This window comes from Gigantopelta aegis, chromosome 9, assembly GCF_016097555.1.
Source record: "Gigantopelta aegis isolate Gae_Host chromosome 9, Gae_host_genome, whole genome shotgun sequence".
Lineage (NCBI taxonomy): Eukaryota > Metazoa > Mollusca > Gastropoda > Neomphalida > Peltospiridae > Gigantopelta > Gigantopelta aegis.
Genome location: NC_054707.1, coordinates 72,852,753 through 72,873,375, shown reverse-complemented (window position 1 = coordinate 72,873,375; position 20,623 = coordinate 72,852,753). Strand labels below are relative to the sequence as shown.

Sequence of the window (20,623 nt, the reverse complement as noted above, 5' to 3'; positions counted from 1 at the left end):
CCCTTGGAAGGTTGGTGACTTCGAAGAACTGAGAGGGGCAGCCTTGTCCAGGCTGGGGAGCAGATGTTTCTTGTGAAGCAGGGTCCGTATCACGTGCAGGTAGGCCTACACAGCGTCGCCGCAGACTGCCTTGACCATCGGGTGTCTATAGACGTCCTGACGGCGCTGTGTGACCACAAGTGCTGGCTCTCCTTCCAACCTAATGCTGTGAAGTTCAAAATGCGTGTCGTCGGGCAGCTTGGTCCATGCCACGTTGAGGAACTTCCATCTCAGCTTCTTCGGATCAGCGGTGTTCCCCTGCAGAAGTTTCCGGTACTGTGGCTTGATCTTATCCACAGCTAAGTGCCAGTCTCCTGCCGGTTCTGCTGGGGGGGGGGGGGGGGGGGGTAGACGGATGTTGCGGCGGTGCCTTGTCGGGCTGGTGGGTCGGCGAAGTAGCCTTCCTCTTGCCTGCAGCAGCAACAACAGGCGACTCAACGGTGGCGGTCGATAAAGTTGACCGCCGCGCCGGAGACGCAATCCTCGGAGTAGAAGTCGGTGGCTCCCTCCTCTTCCTCTGGTACATCGCTGTATCCAGGACCGAGTAGGTAGTTTCTGGGGACTCCTGAGGCCTTCGTAGTTCCTCTGGGGACTCGGCTGGGGCCTTCGGCTCTGTCGTCCTCTGCTGAGGTACCGGTCGGCGGGGGCGGCTTTGCTCCCCCCCCCAGGTGGGGGGGGGGGGTAATTGTACAACTTCGCCCCGGAGTCATAGCTAGGAATGAAAAAACTGCTAAGAACATATTTATTCTTTGTTTCTTCTACACCTTCCTCTCTTCAAACCCCCCCCCAACTATCCGTGTTATCTTTATTGTAATATTGTTCTAGCCATCTTGATGTATAATATGTATATTTGTTAAATGCAGGGACAGGCCTTAATATAGGCACTTGCCTGTTGGCAAATCCCAAATTTGATCTGCAAATAAATATTGTTTAAACCAAGAATATGTAAGTGGGAATGTGTGCGTGCGCGCGCGCGCGCGCGTGTGTGTGTGTGTGTGTGTGTGTGTTTATTACTTTTTAAATTTGCATGTGCAGATGGGGTTTTGCTAATTCAAAGTGGACCTGGCCCGAGTACTCTGACAATAAAAAAGCTAGACGGACATTTGGACAGTGACTATATTATCAACGCACTTTAACCGACAGAACCCATTTTATATATTCTGCGCAATCTCTTCCTATCAAACGGTAGTCAAGATTCCCGCCCTAATACAACAATCCTGTGTTTAACGTCAAATACTTGTACATCGATCATTTTCGAGCTTCTTGATTATTTTTTTCCCCAGTCCATCCAGTAATCCGTCCGTCTCTGTATCTCGTTCTCTCTCTCTCTCTCTCTCTCTCTCTCTCTCTCTCTCTCTCTCTCTCTCTCTCTCTCTCTCTCTCTCTCTCTCTCTCTCTCTCTCTCTCTCGCCAGCAGCAAAAAGAAATAAGAAAAACAAGACTTGTTACAATGGGAGCTGGTCAAAAATGCTGGTCAACTCGCCTCCAAAACCAACTCGGTGGTTAACTCGTCCCAAGATGAGTTGATCTTCTCCCCTGGTCAAAACGTACTCAAACCGAAACGTTCCCAACCAACAGATTAAGGCCTACCCATTTTTGGACAAAATCGATCCATGCTAAAACGTACCTATAAAAACGTAGGCTACCTAGCAAAACGAACCCATATTATGATCAAAACGTATCCTGTTTATATGCTAAAATTAAAAAATGATACTATATTTTCAATTGCCGTGCTGACCAACATGTAACAATAGCATAGCTCTATTGGGACATGGATACAGTAAGAAATAATTTGTTAGCTAAAACACTTATTAAATAATATATGGCAAGTCCCTATATAGCACAAGTTATCTCAGGGAAACAATCTAAACTATCTATATTAATATACAAATCAATGATGAGAGACCATGCAATGGAACTTATTATAACTGAATTGCTGCTGTTAAAAATATTTTTGATCACTGAGAAATGAATAATATCAGGGCCGTAGCTACGATTTTTATTTATTATTTTTTTTTTTTTTTTTTTTTTTTTTTTTTGGGGGGGGGCAACTGAGTAGTTAATAGTCTAAAACTCCTTAAACGGTTAAGAAGAGAATTTTCTTTAAGTTTCTATACATTTTTCAAGATTTTTTTCTACCCCCCTCCCCCCACGCCCCGATAACTACGGCCCTGAATATATGGCTATCACAAACCTTTCTATCTGTAAAATGGCTATCACAACAAATTAGCATGAGACAAAACAAAATTTACAAAGATGGAAAAATAATATTTCAGTCATCAAGTGGTAAAACCTACGAACTTTTCAAAAAGCAACTAAATTTAAAAAAATATCTTAATATTATTCATGACAAATTATCGACCGTTATGATAAAATTTAGGACTTCTAACTATTATTTACCTGTTGAGACTGGACGTTGAAATACAGTTGTATTGGAAAATAGACTCTGTACTATTTGCGATGAAAACGATATAGGGGACGAATTTCTTGATTTATTTGTATGTCGTTTTTTTCGGTAATATCCGGAAAGATGTTTACGTCCATACTATTATAGCCGACCAAATATATATACATTTAGAGAACTTATGAGCAGTAAAAAAAGAAAAAAAGCACACTAAAAAAAAAGAAAAAAAAGAGAGCTTAATTCATGAATACATTTTTTAAAGTATTTAAACGCTCATAACAACAATAATACCCAACAACAACCAAAATTACTATACTTTAACCAGTTAATGAAACTGAAGGTATACATACAAAAATTGTACACAATTTTAAGCCATATTCAATTATTTAACGTCTTTAGTGTTAATTTATGAAACTTTATTTTTAACATCTAATTATACACGTTTATAAAAAATAAAATGCACTAAATATTTATATTTATATATTGTAATATCAAGAATTGTACAGTACACAGTTGTAACTGAAATATTCAGAATAATTACATTTGACAATGTATCTCTACTCTGTTACATCACAGAATGTGTATATATATTGTTAATACATGCAGATAACTCTATAATGTAATATCATGTATCTATATTGTTAATACACATATCTTTATAATGTAATACCATGTAGGGCCTACTGTATTTGTATTTGTATTCATATACGGGCAACGGGCAACTCTATTAACGTGCCCCTATCCACAAGGGTTCAGGCAGCCCGCCCCGGATCTAGCCACTTCCGGGGCGGGAGTATTCATATAAGTACCAAGCAATGCATTCCTATTATTTGTACCCTCCTGTAAAACCATCAATCTAATTAAAATTAGCTCCACTATTACACGTGGATCTAACAGCAGACAGTTGGAGTTCATGTCCACTAATCAAAACCTTACTTGCAGAATCATGCCAGTGATTTGAAAATAATTTGAAAATATTCCGAATTATTCTGAGGGTATAGGGGGCCTACGATATGTTTCATGTGAATTACGAATGCCTTATTTAGACCAGTAGAACTAATTTTAATCAGATTGCGTAGTCTCCAATGTCCAGGTAACATTTCGTCTGTAAATAATAATTTAAATATTGACCAATCACACTTCGCCTTTTATAACGTTATTTGGGGGCATACAAATTCTAAAAATATCGAGCGAGTCTATTTTAGTGGCCGCAGTACAGCGAACCATACCAATACGTACGGGATGGGTTACCAGTCTTCAATTTTACATTAAAAATTATTTATTTATTTATTTAAAAAAAAAAAAACTAAATCAGTCTTCAGTTTTACATGTTTTAAGGTATTCGTAATTCACACGAAACATGTCGTATACCCTCAGGATAATTCGGAATGTTTCAAATTATTTTCAAATCACTGGCATGATTCTGCAAGTAAGGTTTTGATTGGTGGACATGAGCTCCAACTGGCTGCTGTTAGATCCACACGTAATAGTGGAGCTAATTTTAATTAGATTGGTAAACCATCTTGTCAAAATCGAAATATGTATGTTCCTCTTACGCCGTTACATAACGGCCTGAGTGTAATTAAGTTCTGTTCTGTTCTGTTCTGTTCTGTATATCTATAGGCCAAAATTATTTTATCTTGTTTAACGTGTATATTTAGTTGTTCACTGTTCTTATAATTAGCTTTATTATTGCTGGGTTACCAAACTGTGATTATATGTAATATGTAAGCACGATAATAAAAAAAAAATGGTATTGCATTGCATTGCATTGCATTGCACACGTACTGTACTGTACTGTACTGTACTGTACTGTACTGTACTGTACTGTATATAAAAATTTGTTTGCATTCAGGTTGGGTACTTTTTTTTACTTGTATCCGTTACAATGGTTACAATAATGTTTAAGATAATGCCTATATTGCTAACTGTATGTTTAGAAGTTACTATTAATATATTTTTTTAATATAGGGCCTACTCTTTAAAAAGAAGTAGGAGAACCTGAAATATTAATGTTAATATCAACTATTAGATCGAACATACGTGTTGACCACAGACATCCTAGTAAAGAACGTTCAGGTCTGTTTATCAACACACCGAAACACATTCCATAGTTTGCACGTGCATCACGCAGTTGCCCCCTACACGTGCGTGGGGTGTCATTTTGACAATTTCCAGACAGGTCCATTAATCACTGTGGAACATTACTTCTTTTTCATTCTGTTGATCATACAGTTGTTATTGTTTTGTTTTTAGTAATTTTTATTGTTTGAATTTGCGATTTACTGATAAAAAAACCCGTCAACTTTCAAATTTCACTTCTGATCCCAAAGCACCTTCAAAATCGTTGGTGGTCATAAAACCTATTGTAATACTGAACTACCGGCTGTAATGTTTGCTAATTAATTTACTATTATCACATAACCATTCCCCACAGCTAATATACCGTACAATTTTGGCAATTGTAAATTCTTATTAGAGTTCCCCTACTTTTTTGAAGAGTATAGTACAGACAATTTGAACGAGTTACATGTTGTCATATTTTGTTTTGTATGTCCGAGGTCTGATTCGTGAAGAAATTCCGAGTAAAGACGAACACACTTGTAGACCGGTATTCGATTTTTTTTTACTAAAGCGGAAAAAGCCGTATGTTCTCGGTGTATTGAGTCATTTGTACACGTTGATGCGTTTCTTAATTTTATTATAACCGTCTTTGTCTGAAAAAGTATTTAGGAAATTAACAAATGGGTGAGTGACAACGTCCCGTGCCATAATATATCTGTAAAAATATTTTTTTATAGTTCCGAGCACTCTTCCTTTTTGTTGTTGCATCGGATTTATGTTGGGACAAACAAGTCAAGGGACGCAACTCTAGTACTGAAGTCCGAACCACATTGTTAATCGGGACCGCGGACACTTTTTAAATATGACAAGAATGATATTGATTGTTTGCTATACTGAAGAAATACCTTTAAAAGAATTTATTTTTTTAGCCCTGATCCCCCCCCCCCAATTTTTTTTTTTTTAATCGGGGTAGGTAACTGTGTTTTGCCAAAAAAATATTAAAAACCCAAAAAGTTTGACACACTCAAAATTGTAGGAATGTATTCATTATTTTCAAATAAAATACCTTCAGTACCATTAATATAATCAGTATAATCGACTAATTGGTCATTATAATACCCATCCACCCCCAAAAAGGATTCAACATAAGAAAACGGCCATTTTTGTTGCATAAGCATATGATATATCATACAACATGTGGAATGTAATAAAACTCGTTTGTACATTACAAATGAACATTACCATCATCATCATGTGCTACATGTAACTCCTCATTCGTTACCCGCATTATCACATCATTCAATTGTACAGAGTAAAGAGCATCAGTCGGCCATGGAAAAAGTGATATACAGGTCAATGGTCAATATGTAAGAGGACAAAATGTGTACCATTAATGTTGTATCTCTGTCAAAATGTCAATTTGTGTGTGTGTGTGTTATATGAGAGATAGAGAGAACAGAGAAGTGAGACAGAGAGACCGTGAAAGAGGAAAAGAAAGACAAAAGCAAGAGAGATAACAGATGTATGTGTTAGGTTTTGGGACATTGAGTTTCTTCATAATTACAAAATTTGGAATAATTTGAGAATGCTTCACTGTTTGTATGGCTTATTAGCCAGCCTGTCTTTGATTTTTAAAAAATAAGTTAGTGGCATTAAAAAACAAAATTACATCACCCATGCTGTGTTATTGAGACAATTATATACACATTTAGTGCTGTCAAAGGTGTGCAAACAGTGGTTTAATTGGTGAAACGAAAAGTCATAGAATATATGGTTAGGATTTTTTTTTTTTTTTTTTACACATTAAGTATAATATCAAAGTAGACATTTTTACCTGGGTACCACTTTAATTGATTACAGCCAGTGCTCCACAACTGGTGTAACAAAGGCTGTGGTGTGTACTATCCTGTCGGTGGGATGGTGCATATAAAAGATCCCTTGATGCTAATTGAAAAAGAATAGCCCATGAAGTGGCGACAGCAGGTTTCCTCTCACAATATCTGTGTGGTTCTTAACCATATGTCTGACGCCATATAACTGTAAATAAAATGTGTTGAGTGCGTTGTTAAATAAAACATTTCCTTCCTTCCTTCCACTTTAATAGTTGATATTTTGACTTGACATTTGTTTCCAGTGACATTTTGTCCTACATCTGTTAATTATAAAGATGTGGTTATAGTGATTATTTTTATGTGATTCCCTAACAACAGATGCGTCGGAGCCACCATAAATGTATTCATAATAACAAATCTTTGAAAATGTAAACAAATATCCGCCATCTTGGATTGTAGTAAACAGACAAACAGGAAGATGTTAACGGGCGATCACAGTTATACAATAAATCAAAACATTAAAAAAAAATTCAATAATTAAATGCGATATCGCTACTTTTTCATTTTGCCACTGAATAAAACATAAAGTGGCAAGTAACACGAGTTCTATATTTGTTATAAAGTTTTATTAATGTATTTTATACCTGTTACAAGTACTGGTATTCTTCCAATGTTAAACAATAAATGTTTTATAGACGTTAACTAACATGTGCTTTTCAAACCTTGCATTCGGCAATGGTGTAACGGATGTGAGTGGCGCTACCAGTCTTCCGGTGCGGTCTCTATTGTTAACAACTACGATCATTTACTCTCCTACCTTTCATTACAGTTAGATTTTTATCCACATTTTCTCCAGACATAAATCATTAAAAAAATCCCAATACAATGACATAGATTCCACATATTTGACTGAAACCACAGACCTTGCCTTTTAAGGTGCGCGGGTGCGATCGCGCTCGTACAGCGCATGTAATTTCAGTCTGGCGAGTGTGAAAAATAACGCAAGTTACACTTAACAAACAGCGCACGTAAATTAATTTTGTATATTGATTGCCACTAAATAGTATAATAATACCTTATGTAACTGATAGAAAAAAAAAAGTTACGAGAATGGTAGCATCCATGCAAGATTTTAATATATGACTGATACTTATCTTTACTATACAAATTGGAAAACACAGGTTTAATAGACATCTTCGAAGACGTACCAATCCGATCAAAACTTAGGCCTATTTGCCTATTTAATTTATTATTAATTATAAACAGTCCACTTTTGTAAGGTAATAGATCAAAACGTCTGATAAGGATAACTCATTTATACTGTTCATATAGTTATGACAAAAAGTGAAGAGGGACTGAATTAAATAGTGACTTATATAGCCTACACAAATTAACTCATTATGGAAATCAGCAAAGTCGGTAAAATTGTCTCGATAAGTTCATAACTGTTATCCTACAAAGCTTACATGAGGTCCCGAAAATGGCAATCATGTAATTTTATACTTTCTTTAAAAAAAAAAGAAATGAAATTTAGATGGAATAATAAAAAGAAGGAAAAGAAATGATAACAGGTATGTTGGAATAAGTGTAAGTATTTTTTTTACCTCTATTATTATTTTTTTTTTATCTGTAAAAAACAAAATCAAATAAAACTTCATTTGAATATTTGTATTTCAGCCAGAGGTTAATGAATGTGCATATGTTATTTAGATATGTATATATGTACACACTATAGTAACAGTAATCAATGATTATTTAACTTTTGTTTCGTTTGTTATAAAGTCACAGACCATGTAACTGAAACATGATTTGATGGGTCAGATTAATTTTACTCTTGGAATTCTGCACACACACACTGGTCTACTTGACAACTTATTACGCATTGATGATGGCAGTGTTCTCGCTGCTCCATTTAAGCGGGGCGGCCCGCCCCGCTATTGCATTTTGCCGCCATCCTTTCACGTTCTCCGCCCTCCTTTATTTTTCTGCGCCCCTCTTTTTTTTCCAGCACCCTACTATATTTTCCAGCACCTATCTCCGCTATTTCTAAATGCACACTTTTTTCCACACACAAAAAACCACAATGATCAGTCTGCACACTGGACATCAAAGGAAACAAGCCGCGTTGTGTACGAAAAAGCAATTGACGAAACATTTACGACAGTTACCGTGACGTAATCTAATAGTATTTTTAACAGCCTCTATTTTGCACCATACCTGTATCCAAAGTTATATTTTATTTGAGCAATGAAAACATTTTTATTTGTTTATGGATTCGGCAAATCTCCAATTGAAAACCCCCCACTTATTTGGCGCCAAATTTGTCACGTGATCAGAACGGTCACTCTATCTTTTGTTTCCACTAACTGTCGTCTGATATTTTGTCCTCAGCAGGGCTAGCTCTGGGTGAACATAAAGTTTCGCCAAATTATCTATTAAACTTCAAAAATGGCAGAAAATTGGTTATTTTCTGATAAAATATAGTAAAATTATTTCGCCAATTTAAAATAAAATTCGCCAGTTGTTTTTAAAATTTGCAATTGGTGAATTTGGCGACTGCCAGAGCTAGCCCTGCTCAGTTACAGATATAATTGATTGTAACTGATGATTTTTACTTTCTGTCATTCTGTTTATTCAGCAGTTCTTATAACATATTGTAAACTTTTCATTTTGGGGGGATATCACCGCTTATAAAATCAACGGAAGTGGTAGTGTTTAACATTAAAATAATTAAAGAGATTTTTTCAGAGTTTATATATTTTGTTATTAACAACATTGGGGCCGTTCTAGATAAATGACGTAACGCCGTCAGGGCCCGTGCTTATAAAACTTAATGGTCTAGACTTTAATAAAGTCCAGTCTTTAATGTAATGCTATTTGAATGACGTTAAAGTCTAGACTTTAAGGTTTATAAACTCATGCCAGAGCCATTCGTAACTTGTAGCGGTAGGTAATGACGTGTTACAAAATGTTGAGGGAAGGAGACTGGTTGTGTAATTGTTGAATTAAAAATGCCACGTGAATGTCAATGTCCAAACTAACACTATCAATTGAAATAATTGTAGGCCTATGTTTCACAAGTTATTTAATACACTTTTTTTTTATAATATGAGTCAGTAGTGCACACCTGAGATGCTTGGGTTCATGAACCACCTCCTCGGAACTAGTAGTTTTTCCCATCCCAACTATCCTAATCATGTTCGTTGTACATAATGAAATTCAAGTAAAGTTGATTCATATATAGGTTTAGCTGCACGTTCAAACCATCTAACACTGAAAAGGTATATATATAATTGTGTGCATCAAATTATCTGATTAGTACATACTGTAATTAAAAAATAAAATGTTCTGCATCAGTGTATGTCATAATTATATTTCTATAGTACTACTCCTGAAACTTTTTAATAAAGTATAACTCCATTTCTGAAAGGGAAAAGAAGTCAGACTACACTAATGAACCAAAAACTTAAAATTAGAAGAAACATTATTGGTTTATTGGTTAATTTTTGCAACATATGTTTTCACTTGCCTTAGCATTTTGATGAGTACAATTTTTCAAAAGGCAAGGACTGAAACCATGTCACCTATATATACTTTGCTACTTAAGATACCCGTAACTGGCTCAAGTTCAAACCAAATTGTTTACAACTATCGTCTCGTTATGTATTATGACACGGTATGTATTTTGGCGCACTATCTTTAAATAACAATTGTGCGTCATCAAAGAAAAGCTGTTACATTAAATGCAGAAGTTTTTGTTGACAGAAGTATTTTTTATTGATAAGAATAAAGCAGTGTTTACAATTTGCCAGTTTGCGGTAAATATAAACAATTAATACCATTTAACTAAAAGTACTATCATCTGTAAGGCTCTTTTTTAACATACATAAACATCCCTCTATCTCCAGATTTTCACAATGAATTTTATTCACCTGCTGCATGAAACATTGTCGTCTGCTACTATTAAAATAAACACAAGGCAAGTGCTGAACTGACGTGTGGCTGAATGCTTCTAGATGGCTTCACTAGGTTTGTTTTAATAATGGCCTGCGTTTGTCCTGGTATCAACAAACTTTGAAAAGTGTTATAGATGTCTGTTTTCATGTACATGTTGTATAACATGAATGACCTTCTTGATAAAAGTTTTGACACATTTAAATAGTTTGACTCACTTTTTATACAGTAAGCAGGTACTTTGTGTGTTGACCAGCATTCCTGCTGTTTTATTCTATTCCTGTCTGTCTTGTGATCCCAAATTAATTATTTTTAGGTGGTCTCTTGAGCTATTTCTCAGGCTGGTTTGGTCCTAAGGAAAGGCGAATCCTTATTCTCGGATTAGATGGAGCTGGAAAGACAACTATTTTGTACAGACTGCAAGTTGGAGAAGTCGTCACTACTATTCCAAGTAAGTGAATCAGTAGAGGGGATGATTTTCCGCGATCATGGACAAATTATTGGAATCACAGAATTTAGTAGGTACCAGTAACTGAAACAAAATTTGCATTATTTAATTACTTTTATGTAATGTTTTGGTTTCATTTAATTTTAACAGACAATTTTTATTGCATAATTGTGTTTATTCTTTAATTGCTAGCTCTGCCACTTACCAAATTTTCCAAATGTGAATTTTAAAATGGTAAAAAAACACATAAAAGAGTATTGATATTTTGTTGAAAAATAACTCTCTTTTTTGTATTTTCAAAGATAATTTGGCGAGAATTTCTGCTGTTAGACCTGCCTTTAGTTATTCTTAAACCAAAGAATATTGGAAATAATTTACTTATAGACATGTTTTTTAAAAATATATTGAGTATTTCCTTGAACATGATTGAAAAGGACTAATTTATACAACTTTTTATTAGCCATCTACAAAATATTGTAGCCACTTTTGTATAAAAAAAAAGCAATTGGCTAATTTGGCAATAGGCATCTCCGTCCTTGTGTCTGTCTGTCTGTCTGTCCCACATATAGTTTTTGGGATGTTTTTTTTTAGAATGCCTTGAGATATTGAGCTGAAATTTTGGGTATATTTTTATCATGTACTGTTACAGATCAAGTTTGACTTTCATGGCGATTTAACAATTTTTTGACATACCCCTTGAACTTAGGAGATATAAAAATTTGTTCTCCAGACTTTTTTCAGAAAGCCATGAGATACTGAGCTGAAATCATGTTTACAGCTTTATCATATAATGTTACAGATCAAGTTTGACTTTCATGGCAATTTAAAAACATTTAACTGAGTTATGGCTCTTGAACTTAGGAGATACAAAACATTCTTAAGTTCGGTAGGGGACATGTATTGCTTTAGCAGTACTCTCAGAATGCTTGTTCATACTTGTAGCTCTTTAGAACTAATTGTATGGAGGTTAAATACCACAAATCAGTGATCTCTTAACTGCATACATGTAATAAATTAATCTACATGTGTCATTTGCAGCCATTGGTTTCAATGTGGAAACAGTAACGTTCAAGAATTTGAAGTTTCAAGTATGGGATTTAGGAGGACAAACAAGTATAAGGTTAGTAACATACTGGATATTATCTAAAACGGATCTCAAGCAACCAAGCAAAGTGATAAAAACAACCCTGCTTTGATCAGTGTGACTTAACCATGTCATTGAATGTTCATGGTGAAATCGATGCATGTCTTGTGAAAGGAAGGAAGGAATGTTTTATTTAATGATTCACAATTTAATTACGGTTGTATGGCATTGGACATATGATTAAAGATCACACAGATAATGAGAGAGGAAACCCACTGCTACCTCACAGTGGGCTACTCTTTTCAATTAGCAGCAAAGGATCTCTTATGTACAGCATTTCACAGACAGGTTAGTACATACCACGGCCTTTGTTGCACCAGTTGTGGAACACTGGTTATAACGAGAAATAGCCCAATGGGCACACTGATGGGGATCTATCATAGACGGACCATCTATCAAGTGACAGCTTTACGACTGGGCTACATCATGCCCCCACTAAAATAAGATTCACATTATTAATCTTTATACATTGGTGGTTACCTCTCAGTAACATAATTAACTAGATGTGGGGGGTTTTGTGTTTTTCAAACACATTTTGCAGTTTGACCAATAAATTTAGGCCAATGTGCACAAATTTGTGATTTTTAAACCAACATTATAAAATTAGCTAAGCAAAACCCATAACTGGAGCAGTTTATAAATGATCTGTGACTTTCTCTTGTAGACCGTACTGGAGATGTTATTACTCGAACACGGATGCCATCATATATGTAGTGGACAGCATGGATCGTGACAGGATAGGTATTTCCAAACAAGAGCTGGTGTCTATGTTGGAAGTAAGTTCTAAACAGTGAAAATTACAATGTTGTTTGAATATTTCTAAATATAATTAAAACTACTGATCTTTGTAATTTTATTAGATAAAAGTGTTGTTGTATTTTATGTACACACTGCTAAAATTAAAGCTTAAACGATGAGATTGGGTAAAATATTAATTAAAACACTTTGAGATATCTTGTTGCTCAGATATTTAACTATTCATATTCCCATGTTGGCTAACAGTTTTCATTGGTTATCTAGTGGTTAGAATACTCACCATGGGTCATAGTAATGGTCCCTCACAGTAAATGGCAGACCTTAAAGTTTATAGTTTGTTTTATTTAATGACATCAAAGTTTAGTCAAAAACAAGGATCCCATATATGTGACATCATTTTCAGTGCTTATACTATATAGCAGATAGGGAAAAAAATCATACAAACTTTATCACTATTCATGAAAGTTATCTCTCGGTTCTTTTCTTTTCAACATCACCTGTCCTCAAACTAGTGCACATTCCCCTAAAGGATAGTAGTCTGTTCCTAACATCCCAACAGCCAATGGGATGGCCTAAGATTCTTCTACTGTGTACCCCTTCCTGTCCCAGTCACTATTCAAGAAAGTTATCTCTTGGTCCTTTTTTCTTTTGGCCCAAAAAACTTTTTTAATACAGGATTTAAAAAAAAAGTTTTAAATTGAAACATCTTTTATTGAAAATGAAAGCATGTAATATTTGATATTTGACTACAACTTAGCACAACATTTTTTGTCTAGTTTTAATTTTATTATTATGTTAACTTTCCCATTTTCTTTTGTAAGAAATGAGCTGTTTTTAATACTGAGGAAGTTGATTCAAAAAAGGCTGTAACACTGGCAGGGCTCGATCTTAGCAGTAGTCCGGGGTGTTTTGGCTGCCAATTTGTTGCTCGGGCTACCAGATATCTAAACCCAGTAGTCTGCTAGGCTACTAGATTTTTCAGGTACATCCAGTTACTCCGCAATCAACAAGACGCTAAAACCCCTAAAAAACACACCTAAAACAACATGATTAAATAAAAATAAATTATTTAGTTTTTTACTCTTTTCTTTTAATTTATTAAAATTATGGGGCTACCAATTTTTACTCAGGGCTACCAGATTTTTTAACCTGGTAGACTGATACCACTGCAAAAAGTTATGGTCAAGGCCTGCCAGTGTACAATTTCTTTCATTTTGTAACTTAAACTATTTTAAACATACAGGAAGACGAATTGAAAAAGGCTGTACTGGTGGTCTTTGCCAACAAGCAAGACATAGAGGGTGCAATGACTGCAGCCGAAGTTGCCAATGCCCTCGGCCTCTCAAGTCTGAAGAATAGAAAATACCAAATATTTAAAACTTCTGCAATTAAAGGCGAAGGTCTTGATGAAGCTATGGAGTGGTGAGTGGATCTAATGTTCGTCAGATCTTTAAATGTTTAAGCTCGTAGAACTTTTAAATGTTTAAGCTCGTAGAACTATTAAATGTTTAAGCTCATAGACCTTTTAAATGTTTATAGTGTTTTCCCTAGCTTGTTTTAGCATGGTGCAGCACCATGCCTCAGTAGTCTAGCACCATCTTGCCTCAATCTGTGCCATGCTGCCCTGAGATTAAACAAGCCTTTTTCAGTAATTAATTCTAAAATTGCCTTTATAAAACACCCCAAAAGGTATTAGTAATTAATAAAATATGCCTTTTATATCTTTTGCCATTCATTTATTAAAGCAAGCACATAAATTACATTAATGTTTATTTTAATTTTAAAAAAATAGTATTTTTAATGAAAAAGAAGTGCCCCAAAAATGGTGAAAATGCCCTTTTAAATGTTAAACTCATAAATAATTTGGTAAAAATATTTTAGCATAGTATTACTGTCATGTTATTAATGATTATTATTATTTAGCAAGCTATTTGTGATGGAGAACACTTGCTGTTTACCTTTTTTTAAATACATGTATAATGTACACAGGTAATCAAAATAATTGTAATTCTTGTGCTTTACTATTACTCTTCATTTTATTTTATTATTTTTTATTTTTATATTGTAATGTATAAAATAGGCTTTTTTTTCTTTTTTTTAAATTCCTATTCTAATAATACAACAAATGAAATTGTGTGTGCAAAATAAATAAAAAAGCCTCTGTTTTTTTTAATCCAGCTATTTTTTAATGTTTGTTGTTTACTAACTTTACAGTTGAAATTAATTTGTCTTTTCAGGTTGTCAAATACAGTTACACAACAGAAATAAATTGGTGTCAGCATTATCAGAATGTAGTGTGTTTGGATGAAAGTTCACTGAATGAGATCACTTACATAAACTGTGAAATACATTATTTCTCATGAACAAAGCACATTTGTTGAAGAAAGGTAGATGAATTGAATGTTTACCACATGATACATGATTTATTACATGAAATAGATTCTATTGACATTGACTGTAAATAAACACACATATTTATACATTAATAGTCTATTACTGTAATATAGCATGCCTAGGAGAATGGGAGATAAATACCAGACCCCGAATTTTGTGATGAATTCCGTATGTGGAGATTGTTTCTGGTCAGAAAGAAAGTTAAACATGATGATATCATTTCAATTTTGGTAGTCCGTTACGAATACCTTTAACACACTGTAGGCACATTTATTTTGGTCAGTTAGTCGGGACATTTGGTTGATGCAATCTCTAGAGTGGAGCTTATAAATCAAGCCTGATTCTAAAATTTTATAAATTATGATATAAAGTGTAATATTGTAAAACGACCAACCTAAACAGTGTGACTAAAAAAATTAGGGGTATCTTTTTCAAGTGTTACCAGTGGTGGTTACATATTTTTTTAATAGTGAGGACTTTAAAATGTTGTAAATGATAATGTGGTAGAATGCATAAAGTATTAATGACTTTACTAAAAGTAGAAAACAATAGTTTATTGTACAAAAAAAGGAAAAAAGAAAGAAGATAAAATTCAGTATGCAAATACATTTTAATACTAGTAGGGCATTGGTAGGTCTTCCAGTGGATTTTAAGTTTAAGGACTGTATTTAAACAGTGAAAAATATAGATATAAACACAGCACTATTAGTATGTTCGTAATACATGTATTTTGCAGCTTTCTGATTACCTAGATAGGATCTTAAAAATGGTTCATTTTTTCAAATACGTAATATGCATTATACATCTGATGACCTTTGGGCAATCTTCACTAGGAAAGGCAAGTGAGCTTCCGTAGAAAGTTTTTGAAGAATGATAAACTGATTGCCTTACAGTAAAATTGGCACCATTCTCAGGAGAATAATCTTCAGTTTACCTTGATTTTGCCCATGGTGAAGACTGGGCCTACGTTCATTTCCATTCCCTGATATATATATTGAGTGTGATGATATGTTTGGTGAAACATGTTGTAAAGCTGCTAGCCCTAATTTCAATTGTACATAATTTTTTGGTAAAATGCATTTTTACCTACCACAAATACTAGAACAACCAAAATATAAAACACATGTAAGTAATACTAATGTGCAAGTTAAAAGCTCGAACTAATGATGGCAATTGCCGTCATTGAGATATAAATTGCCTCAATGATGGCAAAATTTTTACGTCAGGTGTACATTATATGCCAGTATATACCATTAGTACATTTAAAATATGTCTACATACAGCAAAATAACTTTTCAGTGGTGTTTATTTGTTGCAAAAATAATTTTTACAAAAATTGACACAAGCAGGCTTTAAATTGCCCTTGGTGAGCCATTGCACCCTCAATAATTTAGTTTTTACATTGCTGTGGGAGACAGATTCTTAAGTTCGAGCCTTGAGTTAATGATAAAAAAAGCTATAATAGCCAAAAATATTTTACACTGCCTAAAAACGAAAATCAAGGATTAGCAGCTTTAAGATGTCACCTAAAGAAGTATACTGATGGAAAGAAATATGGGAACATATGGTATTGTAGACCAAATGTAGTTCACTACTAGCATTGTAATGTCTGTATAACACTACAAGGATGTCATATGGGATCGACTGTCTGTAATGTAAATTGAATGTAAGGAACACAGTTATCTTCCTGATACTGTGGGTGAGGGTTCTGGTTGCTGTCATTGTTTGCTGGTTTTGTTTATGTGTTCCCTTATTTCTTTCCATCAGTATATTTATGGTGGTTACTTGATGCTAGTTACTCTGCTACATTTAGGGGATAATTGTACTGAGTTTTCAGATTGCTAATGTAGATTGGTGATTTTATCATAGCAAATTTAGTAGAGTTCTAATCCGATTAATTTTACAAATGTGTTGAATTAGACTAAGATGTTTTACAGCCACAAAAGATTTGATTCTTAGAACAGGTGACTGCATAAGCATATTCACTTTTACAGTAAAGGCTACTTATAAATACATTTAGTGTTGAAGATTGTGGGCCGAATTTACAAAGTTTGTTTTTGTTAAATGCAGGGGTTAAAATATAGTAAATGTTTGTAGTTACAAGCATGTAAGTCTAAAAACAAGGTTGTAAATTCGGCTATGTATCTTTGACATAGTGTGAGGTGTTTAAGAAGAGGTTGTTTACTCGTTATGTGGTTTTATTAATAATTTTTGTTCATTAATGTTTGGATGTTGTGTGTAGAGGTTTAAGACAGTAAAAACATTGTGTGGGGGGTTTGTGTGTGTGTGTGTGTGTGTGTGTGTGTGTGTGAAAGAGACAGAGACAGAGACAGACAGACATAATTTACCAATTATATTCTATTTACATCTAAGACTAAAGTTATAATTTCAGTTTTTTATTTGGTATAGTGCATTTGAAACATTTGTCACTCTGGTATTTGAGTAATACATACCTTATTGTATATTGTAATGCATCTTTGGCATTATTGGCTTTTATAAAAGAACAAAGAAACCTTACAAATAAAAAAGGAAGTCATGAGTAACCATGCTAAAATATGTGTCATTACATATGTGTACATATGATTTTTGGGTATGTTGTACTTAAATTAAATTTAATGCACAAATTAATAAAAAAAATATACTAGTCAACATTTGCTAATGTCCAATATAATGAAGCAAATGAATAAACTACAAACCATGAGTTGTATCATGGTAATACTATATAGTGTGAGGGTATGTTTAGGTGTGATGGTGATACCCAATTTTCATGAATGTCTTTGTTGCTTACGTTAATTTACTAAACTGGTTGAATTTCATACCGAGGGTTTGGTCCTTAGTGGTCCTTAGCAAATGTTGGCTAGCACTCTATATTAAACCATTATCCATTATTCAAAATTATTTGTACTAAATATCTACGATTCGTTCATTCATGTTTTGCAAGAAATAAAATATTTTGTGTATTCATCTTTTTGCATGACTTTGGATGTTTCCATGAAACGCTTCATTTACAGATTACAGGGTGTTCATTATAATAAAAAGTAGGATGCTGTTTTTCCGAAGGAGGCTGTTGCATTTAATGAGCCTAGAAAACAAAACTCAAGATTCAATTTTAAAAATGCCGAAAAGTAGGTGGCTGCATTGGTAGTAGAGCTAGAAGACTGATTTAGTTGGCTGAAAATGTAATTTTGATGGGGAGGGGTTTGCAATTTATACTAGTATTTCATATTAAACATGCTATAATAAAAAGCTGTAACATTTTATTTGTATCATTGTTTCTTTACTAGGTTGTATCTGTGACTACGTACATTTTTTTTTAATGAACCACCTGCTCAGCAGCACCACTTGAACACCTACATATGTCATTGATTATTTTCGTGCTTTCTTGCTTTAGGTTTAGTGCCATTATATTTTTTATTTCCTGTTGTAAATTCATAACAAGTAATTCCATGTCTTAAAAATGTGCTTGTCATTAATAATGATTTCATTATTAGGTAGGGGTGTGGGGGGTATTGCAAAAATTATCACATGCAACTGCAGTGTGAGGGAGTTACTGAAATCATATATATTTATGGTTCAGCTAGAGTTGAAATAAAACAGGTATTTTCTTCTTTGTCTTAAGGGCTCTGGATAACTTGAACCATGCCTTTGTGTCAGTATGTTACCAAGTGTAATAAATTTCAAATTAAATTAATAAACTGAAGAACTAAATTAAAAGTCTTGTTGTACTCTGTTTATTATTGGTGTTTATCAATTAGATTTCTGTAACCTGTGATTTTTGTGTATTAACCACCATGTGTCTGATGTATATTTTCAAGACTTGTGTGTATTTTGACTAATATGCTCTAACGGTTTTTCATAGTTAATGTTTATATTTATTGAGGTGTTGTTGAACCGTGTTGTGTAACACATGCTGTTTGGTTTGTACTTGTTCTTCACTATTATCTGTGAGTAGAATCGGCTTTGTTGTTGTTTTGTTTATTACTTTGTGTAAGTCATAACTTTGTTTAATACCATTTTAATATTAAAAATGGTATGATATAATCCATAATAATTGGACTTGTTTGTCGACTTTCAATTGTAATGTGAAATTGTCATTTTCTGAAAGAAAGAAATATAAGTAAATATTTCATAGTAGTTATCTTTAAATCCATGACTAGTATTTTGTTTATTCCAAAATTTCATTTCTTCATAAACATATCAAAATGTTCATAGGTATAGCAGTCCTAATAGTGTTTTCCCTAGAAATTTGGCAAGGCATGGTAGACTAAACATTTTGGGGGAATTTTCGCCATTTTCAGAGCACTTGGTTGTTTTCATTAAAGACAAAAATAAATTATAGAAATAAAAATATATGTTATTAATGTGTTTACTTTAATAAATCAATGGTAATATATATATATATATATATATCTGTAACAGGGATAGTTTATTAATTAATAATAATTTTTTTTAGTTTTTTTATAAAGGCAGTTTTAGAATTAATTATTAAAAAAGGCTTGTTTAATCTCAGGGCAGCATGACACCGATTAAGGCAAGATGGTGCTAGACTACCGAGGCATGGTGCCGCACCATGCTAAAACCAGCTAGGGAAAACACTACCTAATATACATGTATGTGTTAAAAACTGATGTCAAACCACTATTTAATGTGCTAAAGATGTATGTCATAGAGGTGAATAACAACAAATATTGTTAACATGGCTCTCAGAAAAAGTGAAATGAATGGGTACTTTATTCTTGCAACTTTACACTTCATGAACAAAACCCCCCATTATTTTAAGCAGATACCACAATACTGGTGCATCATACGAGAATAACCGAATGCATAGCAACTGATGATTCAGATACAATTGTGATGATGTGATGTATTCACATGGCTGTTCTCGTATGAGGTATTTGTATTGTGTGCTGTTGCCTTTAGTGTGTTGACTGATCCCCTACATACATTTTGCCATCCTATTTTGAAAAGAATCAAGGGTGGGAATTTCCCTTGGATGAGCTGTTTTCCTCTCATGGAACATTGCGTTTCCTCACATTTTAATTTCCTCTTTTTTACAGTTCACTAATTCCCACCCCTGAAGAATTCTTTAAATGCTCCCTATTATTAAAAAATGTTCCATTTATAGTCAAATATGTAACAAAGCATTTCAATGATTGTTGTAATAGTATTTCAGTATTGTAATAATAATTGTTTATCTTTCAATTCAAGGTATATCAAGGTCATTGAAATCAACACGGTTGTTGCTTATTATTATTTTGTTGATTAAGACATATGTTGAGGATGTACAAAATTAATAAATCTTTGAATTTGTGCTGTCAGCGTTTCTTATCTGTTTTCATCTACAATACCACTTCATATTGCTGCAGGTGACTGATAAGCCTAATTAAGTTTTTGTTTAAAACCAACAAAGAAGTTATAGTTGGTGTACTTGATTTAATGGTTGTACCTATAGTCCTTCCCACAGGGAACACCTTTTATCATACTATGGAATTTACTACAAGTTATTATTTTTTTAGACAATTGTTTTCTAAAATGAATACAATAATAGTTTTTTTTTAAATTATTATTTCCAAGACACTTACTTTTCT

At 33.8% G+C, this 20,623-nt stretch overlaps 1 protein-coding gene across 1 annotated transcript; it reads left to right on the top strand.

The window, feature by feature from the left end:
* The first annotated feature begins 5,069 nt into the window (after nt 1-5,069).
* LOC121380529 (ADP-ribosylation factor-like protein 1) lies at nt 5,070-19,477 on the top strand. The gene is made up of 6 exons (XM_041509375.1): nt 5,070-5,191; nt 10,610-10,744; nt 11,780-11,861; nt 12,550-12,661; nt 13,885-14,063; nt 14,879-19,477. Exons 1-6 carry the CDS (start codon nt 5,188-5,190, stop codon nt 14,907-14,909), a joined length of 543 nt encoding a protein of 180 aa, XP_041365309.1. The 5' UTR covers nt 5,070-5,187; the 3' UTR covers nt 14,910-19,477.
* The last annotated feature ends 1,146 nt before the right edge of the window (nt 19,478-20,623 follow it).